The sequence below is a fragment of the Brassica oleracea genome, chromosome C4 (genome assembly GCF_000695525.1).
Source record: "Brassica oleracea var. oleracea cultivar TO1000 chromosome C4, BOL, whole genome shotgun sequence".
Lineage (NCBI taxonomy): Eukaryota > Viridiplantae > Streptophyta > Magnoliopsida > Brassicales > Brassicaceae > Brassica > Brassica oleracea.
Genome location: NC_027751.1, coordinates 27,674,276 through 27,684,617, shown reverse-complemented (window position 1 = coordinate 27,684,617; position 10,342 = coordinate 27,674,276). Strand labels below are relative to the sequence as shown.

The following is a 10,342-nucleotide window of genomic DNA, read 5'->3' as shown; positions in this document are numbered from 1 at the left end:
CTCCAGCTGGAGCTCCTATACCACTAGACCAAAACAACTTGGTGTAGATTGTAGAATAAGAAAAAAAAAAATTAAAATCACCATCATGATTTCCCCTCTCCGAAGTCTCTAGCCTTGTTTGTTGCCATTGCAAATAAACAATAAATAATGTATATTTATATATGGGAAATTGGCAAATATGGCCTAAAACTTGATTTTAAATACAAAAATATATTTTAAATTCAATCAAATGCAAAAATAATCAAAAATATTATAAAAATTACAACGAGTCTTTCATAACAAAAAAATACATATATGTATTTTTACGAGTATAACCCCTCGAGGTCTTATGTGATTTTGGAAGTCTTTTGTGAGAAAAGAATTTCCAAGAAGTCCTACGTGAGAAGACTTTCTAAGAAGATTTCACAAGAAGTGTTTACATGTATTAGATTTTAAAAATAATTTATAAATCTCTAAAAAAAATATTTTTATGTGGGAAAATGTTAAATCAACTAAGTATAAACAATTTTAAGCCATGTAAATTTAGATTTGCTAAAACTGTATTGTTTTCAATATAGATGAATGAATATATGTTGCAGTATTGTTTATATTTTACGGTTAGATTTTGAAATCTTAATTTTAAAAAAAGAAAATTCAATTAGACATATATGTGTTTAGTTTTGTATATATTAAACACTTTATAAGTTGATCATATGTTTAAGTGTTTATTGCTATTTAGTTAGTTATTTGATTTTAGGGTTATGCAACGCATTATAAGACTTCTTGAAGACTCTTCTTGGACGAAAAGTAAATTTAGAGTTAACAAGACTTGGAAGTCTTATGAACCGAAAATATTTAATAATTAGAATTTTTGTCATCTTATATAAAAAAACTTTACACATTCTCTCTCTTTTTCTCAAATGGCAACAACAAAAATGTAATGTTTCTTCTTCTAAAACTTTCTAATTTCTCTCTAATCTCTTTAAACTTAAGAACACCAAACTTTATATCAATTTCTCATTTTTGTCTCATGTCTTTCTCACTAATTTAACTTGTTTTTGTAAGTTTTTCATTACGTGGTTCTTATCTTCCACTCCTTTAAAGGTAGATCTATAAATTTTGGATATGTATTTCTATATGTTTATATGTTAGATTCTAAAAAGTTATATAGTCAACCTAATGTGATTGTTTTATTTATTATTTAAGCATAGAAAATTATTTTTGAGATGTCTCTCTGTTTTGAAGCCATTTTACCGTTTTTTGATATGCATGTTTTTCCAAATCTAAGTCAGACTTCAGAACCAGGAAGTCTCTCAAAATTTTCCAATTCCAAAGTCTTCCGAAGTCTTCCGAATTCAGGAAGACTTCGAAATACTTCCTAGAAGACTTCACATGCATGATTTCTTGCGCAAAGTGGTACAAATGGATGATGTCAAGTAGAATCCAATCTTATCTATGTCGAAGAATGATCTCTAGCTCCATGTGTAAAATTTTACTTATGGTATGTTTTGTGATTTGTGTGTGTACTCTATTACTTGTAGATTCTTTTGTAAACTTGAAGAGAAGTTAATGAAAAGAATTTGGAAAATATATTCATGCCTACAATATTATTTTGCCAAAATAACTTGACATTATTGAAGTCATTGAAACAACACACCAAAAATTATTTTAAAATTATCAATCACATAACATTTCTGGAAAGAAGTGGTGAAGGCAGGTTATAGGATGTGGGGGCACGTGCACCCACAATTATATTTAATTTCAGATTTTTGTATGTATAAACATCAAAATTTTGTTAGCTCATATGGTGAAATGTAGCTTGTGCACTCACACTTTCCCTAGTTCATTCCTTTTCATGTGCATTTTTATAGTTTTATCATCAATAGTGCACCCATCATTTAAAGGGTCTAGATTCATCATTTTTATAGTTATTCTTAGGTTCACTTCCTAGGGTGGTGAACCTATAGGTTCACCAACCAATAGAATTTTGTTATTTCATATTCGATATCTTTTAAAAAAGAAAACAAAATATTATCAAATTATATTATGTTTTTAAAATAAAAAGGTAAATAAATAAATAAAAATAGTTGTAGTTACAAAAATATCATTTAAAAAAATATATTTTTAACGTTGTCATCAAGACACTAAACCCTAAACCATTGGATAAATCCTAAACCATTGGGTAAACTCTAAACCCTTGAATAAATCCTAAACCCCAGAATTTATCAAAGGGTTTAGGATTTATCCAAGGGGTTAGGGTTTATCCAAGGGTTTAATGTTTAGAGTTTAGGATTTAAGGTTTAGTGTTTTACTGACAACGATTAAAATATTTAAAAAAAAATATTTTTTTAACTACTACTATTTTTTATTTATTTTTTATCTTTTTATTTTAAAAACATAATATAACTTGGCAATATCTTATTTTCTTTTCTAAAAGATATCAAATATGAAATAACAAAATCCTATTGGTTGGTGAACCTACAGGTTCACCCTAGGGGGTGAACACAAGAATAACTCTCAAAGAAGACTTCTTAAAACAATTCTTAAAAACTAATCAGATAACACATTAAGTATTCTTTCTCGGAAGACTTCATGCGAATTAAGCGGAAAAATAAATAAATGGAAAATTATAATCTAAGCAGGAAACTTAAACTTTAAGTGAAAGTTGAAATTTAAAATCTCATGAAATTTAAAATGTATATCTTATGATGTAAGAAGACACATTAAACCACATGATTTGATATTCTTGAAGTTACTTAACATTTTTGAAAGTCAAAAAACATATCTTAAAGTTACTTAACACTCTTGAAAATACAAGTTTTACAAAAACTAACGTAGAAAACTTCTACCGAAATCTTCTCTCATTAACTAGAAACATTAATAAACATGAATATTTTTAACTTGATAATTATCACGAATTAAGTTATGAACTTCTTTTAGAGCCCAAGTATTAATTAATACACATTAATTGACAAGAAAATCTTAAAAGTCATTTTAATTGTGGAGAAAATGAACATTTATAAACATTGATGTAGAAGACTTCTATAGAAGATTTCTTTCGTAACCAAATGTTTGACCAGAAACACAGAATTAAAATCGAGAAGACTTCCACACATCTGACATCTGAAGTTTTTTAATTATTAATATTAAATATTTTACTATTAATTGTTAATTACAAAACTAACCTATGCAGACTTCCGGCAACAGTGAGAATACTTCATTTAACAGCAAAGAAGACTTCATGCAATAATCAATACAAGAAAACATGAGATTAACGACGGCGGTATTCCTCATGAGTTCGTCGTAAAAGAGGCTTTACGAGGAATTAGCGAGGAAACACGTTTCGTCGTTACTCGTTCGTCGTAACGCATATTTCCTCGCCAATTCGTCGTAACTTAGCAAGGAAAACATTTCGTCGTAAAGACGAAGTATATCATTTTGTCGTAAAGACGAAGTATATCATTTCGTCGTAAAGACCACTTAATCATTCCACGTAAGGAGGTCGCTATATTTTCTCGTAAATACCTCGAAAGGAGTTCCTCGTAAATTACACGTAAATATCTCGAAAGTATTTCCTTGTAAAATTCACGTAAATGCCTCAAAAATATTTCCTCGTAAAATACTCGTTTAACCTTCCTCGTCATTTCCTCGTAAACTTTCTAGGTAAATAAGTCATAATTTAGATATGAATTTACTTCAGTTTTTTATTTTACAGAATTTAAAAATATAATTAAAATTAATAATTAAAATTATTTAATTTATTAATAAAATTATAATTTTAAATAAAAATCAATACGAAAATATTTTATATATAAATAAGTTGTGAATTTATAATACAACAACCGGAAAAAAAGAACTAAGGGTAGTTCATCTCCTGGTAGAATTCCCCACTCTTCCTTGCAACATCCGCCTCGTTATGTGTGCCAGATGACTCGCCTGGAATTGGATGTTGTTGTCGCAAGTTCCTCAGCATGGACTCTCATTCCGGATTTGTGGCCGCTATAACGTCCAAGAAGCCCTCGACTCCACCCATACGAGCTGTGAACACAGCTTTTGTCGAGGCCAACTCGTTACGCAGCTCAGTGACTTCCTCATCCCGTCTCTGACCATAAGACGATGTCCTTCTCGAAACATCATTGACGGAACCAATCCCCAACGTACGTCCCTTTTTCTTAGGGACAACCTTAAAAACAAAAAATAAATATTCTTAGTAAAAATTTAAAGTTAAATTAAATAAATAATAAAAAAATTAAAATTTTAAAAAATTTACCTCCTCGTAATTCCTATCCACTTCAAGTGTGGATAAGGTGACGGGTAATCCGTCGGTGGACTGCTGGGTCAGCTGGGTCTGGCGGTTGTCAACCCGAGCAACCAAGTCGTTGAAGATTTACTCGGACTTGCCATCTAGAAATTGGCCCGCCTTGTTCATGTGGGTCCTCTCGTAAAATTGAAAAAGAGACGGGAGTTGTCCCGTCTCTTTGGACTAAAAAACATTTAAGAAAGTTAGAATATATATATATATATATATATATTGTGCTCGTCTACCGTGTTACGGGAGGCAGAGCAAGACTGGGCAATTCTCATGGCGTCAGGATCCCGCCAATAACGGATGAGGCCATCCCACGCATCCGTGGTGAGCTCAGCAGGTTTGCCACGCTCATACCCCTTCACGATCTAGTCACCCTTCCAGTTGGAGACCTTGTCCAACAATCGAACTTTCACCTTCGCGTAGAACGATTTTCTCACCCTCTCATTGACCCCCATGGACGAATGATATTTTTGCTGTAAAAAAAATTAAATTAATAATTAGTTAAAAAAAATATATATAAATCATGAAAAAAATAAAGTATATATAATTAATAATAGTAACTTACAGCGTAAATTTTAACCACGTCTTTCTGACGTAGATCGGCGTCTTTTTCCAGTTCGGATGTGCCATGGAGAAGTAACCTTTGATTGTGTCGGTTACGTCCGATGCAAGACATCCGTCAACCCCAAACCTGAAAAAAACAAATTTAAAGTATAAATTATTTATTAATGTTATAAAAAAATTTTAAAAGAATTAAAAAATAATAATTAATGTAACATACCACAATGATCCGTCCGGTCGGTCGGGGTCTATGACTGGTAAACCTTCTCTGTCTGCCTGACCAAGAAGGTCATCGACAGTGTACTGCGAGTAAAGAGCACTCAGAGGCACCATCAAATCGGGATGAATCTCGGCGGGCATCGGAGGAGGCACAGGTGGAGGCATCGTCGGAGGAGCCATCGGAGGAGGCACATGAGGAACCGATGGTGCACTAGAAGAAGGTGACCGAGAGACTCTCTGAGAAGGCTGAGTCTCGGGGATAGTCTCCGGACCCGAAGAACCGGGAGCTGAAGAAGACGGGCCTAAACGACTATTAGGCTCACCGAACATCTCTCTGTAATGGGGAGTAAGTCTGTTCTTTCGAACCGTCTGGAAAAAAAAAATTAATTTTTAAAATTAACATCAACAATAATTAACAAATTCTCTAAATAAAAAATTCAATAAATCTAGCTAAATTCCCTACATTAACCACCTAATCAACACTAATTAACATAAAATCAGTAAACATATCTAAATTCCCTACACTAAACACCTAATCTACCCTCAACTAATCAAATTAGAGAGGAAATAGAGAGAGTACGTACCGTAGCTACGAAAGAGAGGAAGTGGAGACGGAATGGAAGTCAGAAGCTCGCGTGTATATATAAAAAATTAGTAATCATCGTAATTTCCTCGTAAAGTTACGAGGAACTAGCGAGACCCGTGTTTTTCTTTACGAGGAATTAGCGAGGTCCGCGTTTTGCTTCCTCGTAACGTCCTCGTTGATTAACAAGGAATTAGCGAGGCCCGCGTTTTCCTATTATGAGGTCTTTACGATGAATTGTGCTTATGTGGAATTAACGAGTCCCGCGTTCTTTATTTTTAGGATTCGTTGTAAGCTCCTCGTTAGTTTACGAGGAAATAGCGAGGATTATGTTTAAATCCCTAAAATCCGAAACCCCAAACCCCAAACCCCATCTTCATTATCTTCTACTTCATATATTCCAAACTCCAAACCCATCTTCCCTTTAACGATGAACTCGCGAGGCCCGTGTTTGGTTTCCTCGTAACGTCTTTGTTCATTTACGAGGAATTAGCGAGGCCCGCTTTTTTATTTACGAGGAATGAGACGAAGCTAATTGGTCGTAAAACCTTTCAAAATTTCATATAAATACTCACCAGTGTGCTTCTCAAATCAAAGATAAACTCACCAATTTGCTTCTCAAATCAGAGATAATTACTCACCAGTTTGCTTCTCTAATTAGAAAGATTTGAAAAAAAAATAAGGAGAAGAAAGATACTGGAACACATGTGGACGGAGAGAAGGCTAGACTTACGTAGGTCTCGCCTTGTTTCTTCCCACCTGTGATTCCAGTATCGTTCTTCTCTTCTTTTTTCAAATATTACAACGGTAGTCCCTAATTGGTCGTTCATTTACGAGGAATTAGCGAGACCCGCTTTTCATTTACGAGGAATGAGTGAGTTGGGACATTCAATATTGTATTCATGATTTTCTCAAAGAAATTTGTCTCTATGTGCATCACATCGAGGTTGTGGCTCAGAAGAAGATCCTTCCAATATGGCAACTCCCAAAATATACTCTTCTTGTGCCAGTTGTGATGAACACCGTAAGAATCATGCATATTACCGGGGACATGCCAATTACCACCACAACGAACTGTTTCGTTAGCTCCGTAGTAGTCGATTTGCGCTTCAATTTGTTCTCCAGTTAGATATGGAGGAGGAGTGTCTCTCACAACCCTTTTGTGCCTAAATAATTTCTTGTTCTTCGGTACGGATGGCCAATGGGAAGAAATCGACGGTGACAATCGAACCAACTTGTCTTCCTACCATTCTTTAGCTGAAACGCATATGTCGTTCCATTACAATATGGACAAGCTAATCTCCCATGTGTAGTCCATCCAGACAACATCCCATAGGCAGGAAAGTCACTTATGGTCCACAAAAGCATCGCTCGCATCGTAAAATTCTTCTTCGTTGAGCAGTCATATGTCCTCACCCCTATTGACCACAAATCCTTCAACTCTTTTATCAGTGGTTGTAGGAAAACATCAAGTGAACTTTTTGGATGCTTCGGACCGGGTATTAATATGGTCAAGAATAAAAACTCCCGTTGCATGCACATCTCCGGTGGCAGGTTGTATGGAGTAAGAAAGACTGCAATGAATATTGTCTCTCTGACATTCCGAATGCACTAAATCCATCTGTGCATAATCCAAGATACACATTCCGGCTATTGCTAGCGAAATTCGGATGTACTTTGTTAAAATGTTTCCAGGCTCTTGCATCTGATGGATGAGTCATCTCACCATCCGTCTGAGTAAATTTCGGATGTAGTTTGTTAAAATGTTTCCAGACTCTTGCATCTGATGGATGAGTCATCTCACCATCCGTCTGAGTATGCTCGGCATGCCATCTCATCTTTCCAGCAGTCTGCTCTGATTGATACAATCTTTTCAATCTGTCTGTAATTAGTAGGTACCACATCCTTTGGTACGGTACCCTATTACGTCCCCTTCCTTGCGGCTTGAATCGTGGTTTCTTGCAGAATCGACATTCTTCCAACTTCTCATCATCTCCCCAGTAGATCATGCAGTTGTCGATGCAAACATCTATCATCTCCGAAGGCAACCCAAGACTATAAACCAGTTTCTGAATCTCATAATAAGAATCAGCAGACACATTGTCTTCCGGCAAATACTCTTTAAACAAGTCCGCCCATCAGTTCATGCAACTTTCAGGTAGATTGTGATCAGTTTTAATATTCATCATTCTAGCAGCCAATGACAATTTAGAGAGACCTTCTCTACAACCACTGTAAAGTGGTTGATTTGCCGCATCTAACATTTCATAAAACTTTTTTGAATCTATGTTAGGTTCACCGCAACTCGAAAATACTCTCGGAGCCCGACATTTTTTTTTTCTTGTTGGTGTGTTTAAAATAATGTTCAAACGTCCATATTTATAGGAAATTTTCGAATCTGGTAGTTGTAATTTTGATAGGAATTTACGAAGAAATTTAGTTAGGTTGCCGAAAAAAACGTGTTACAACTACAAAGTTGGTGGATTCAAAATTTTTTCGCTAAGTAGACGTAAAATATTTCCTCGTAAAGTACACACTACATTTACGTCGAGTTTACGAGGAAAGCGTATTTCTTCGTAAAAACCACGTGACATTACATCGACTTTACGACGAAATAATTTCGTCGTTATTTTACGAGAAAATAACGTTGATTTTATATTTCCTCGTAAGTTCCTCGTAAAATCGATGTAAATTTACGAGAATTAGTTTTCCTCGTTAATTTTCCTCGCTAAACTTGTGTTTTCTCGTAGTGAACGAGAAGACTTCATGTAACGTAGCTTTTTGTACGATTTTGACAGTCTAATTTTGTTGCGATCTTATAGCTACGTTTTTGTCGTGGGATTTTGTGGCTAATCTTCATATTGTCACAAAATCTGCCTCATAGCCATGGAAATAAAATCGTGGCTATAGTCATTTTCAACTAGTATTATGTGCTATTTATGAGTTAAATTCAGACACCAACCTAAAGTACAAAATAATCATAGAGTAAATGTGTAACCATTTTTCATAAAAAATGTTTAATATCACAAAAGTTTTGAAAATTTGAATTTTATTTGCCCCGAACTAGAGAATCGACTATGAGTACAAAACTGTTAAAATTTAATAATTGAGATTTGATGAGTGAACTATATCTTAAATATATGATATTATTCAGGTTAAAAATCATGTTAATTAGTTTAAAATTATTTTTCTATTCTAATATATTAATTTAATATATATATATATATATATATATATATATATATATATATATTTAATGTAGTTTTATAAATCTATAAAATATTATTTTTAAATACATATTTTAAATTTAAGATGGATAGTTAGAAAAAGGTGATTAATATTTTCTGTTTTTCCTTTTTACTGAAAATACAATCTATTAATAAGTAATGGTGAAAAAGTCAGAATCAATGCCCTTCCAAAAAACTAAGAATAAAAAACAGGATAGAGAAATAAATTACAAACTGAGAGAAATTTGCGTGGCCACATCTACGGACGAATTTTCCTCTTCAAAACTTAAGTAATCCAAGCTTTTTTTTAGAAAAAGACTATAAGAGTACATAAGTAGTAAATACATTCTTATTACCTTTGATTACGAAGACAAAAGAAAATGGATACTTCACATTGCCATTATCAAGGCTACATCCTTCTTCTAGTTCTACTTTATTCATCTATGTTTGATGTAGCTTCAAATATAGACATTTCCAGTGATGCAAGAGGCAGCAAAACCGATAGTAACCCGAAACAATATGTGAACTGTGGAAATTATGAAGTTAAAAGGAGACAGATGACTGTTTCTTGTTCCAAATCAGCTGAATATATTATTACAAAGATCAATTTCGCTGATTATGGCAATCCTACCGGTTGTAGTGAGGAGCATAAAGTTAGTAGACATGGCAATTGCGGCGCACCAGATACCTTGAGAATCGTCAAAAAGGTTAGAAAAATCAACGAGAATATTGACAATATATTGTGGATTAGCGAATAATAAATATTTCAATGAATCTTATTGTTAAGTATTATTTGTGCAGAATTGTCTTGGAAAACACAAGTGCGAGCTTTACGTTTCAGATGAGATGTTTGGTCCGAGTCACTGCAAGAAGGATATTAAGCTCATTGTTGTATTCACATGCACAAAAGCTTAGGTTTTTTTATTTTCTCCTTAATAAAGGACTTAATATAATTCTGGTTAATTTGTTTCCTTTTATTGTATCGATCAAGTTCTTGTTGATAATTAAAGGAACATTTCATATTTTGTTTTTCTATTTGTTATTTTGCAACTGATGAATTCTAAAATTCACTCAGAAATAGGGTTTACGGATAAAGAGACTTGGTTGACAAGTAAGCTCGACATAGAAAGACTAAGCTATGATCAACTATATAGAAAATGAGTTGTCTATTGATGAATACAAAGGGGTTTTGGATAACAATGGAGACTGTATGTAATCAGAGTATAGTTTAGCTATCCAGAATTCGGATCCCATGTATTTGGCTCTTTCTTCTTCTTTTATAGGTCTTCTTGGCTGATCTTAACGGTGGAGTGATCTCCGACGTGGACCGAGCACTTTAATAATGGTTTTTAATGCGTTTGATTTCTTTACGTTTCCAGTTGACTCCTCCGTGATTGGCGTGTTTAACTCCTTGAACCCGGGATAGGCTTTGACCTTCGTGGGCCTATGTTTCTCTCTTTGGCC

General features: G+C 33.9%; 1 protein-coding gene across 1 annotated transcript; it reads left to right on the top strand.

Annotated features, from left to right (window-relative positions):
• The first annotated feature begins 9,220 nt into the window (after positions 1-9,220).
• On the top strand, positions 9,221-9,913 carry LOC106341311 (beta-galactosidase 11-like). Its single transcript, XM_013780104.1, has 2 exons — positions 9,221-9,585; positions 9,680-9,913. The coding sequence occupies exons 1-2, from the start codon at positions 9,259-9,261 to the stop codon at positions 9,791-9,793; spliced, it is 441 nt and encodes a 146-aa protein (XP_013635558.1). The 5' UTR covers positions 9,221-9,258; the 3' UTR covers positions 9,794-9,913.
• The last annotated feature ends 429 nt before the right edge of the window (positions 9,914-10,342 follow it).

Bases quoted from the DNA above. Each gene is read 5' to 3' on its own strand.
- LOC106341311 (XM_013780104.1), top strand. From the start codon at position 9,259: ATGGATACTTCACATTGCCATTATCAAGGCTACATCCTTCTTCTAGTT. The intron at 9,586-9,679 runs GTTAGAAAAATC...TTATTTGTGCAG, and splicing joins CCTTGAGAATCGTCAAAAAG to AATTGTCTTGGAAAACACAA.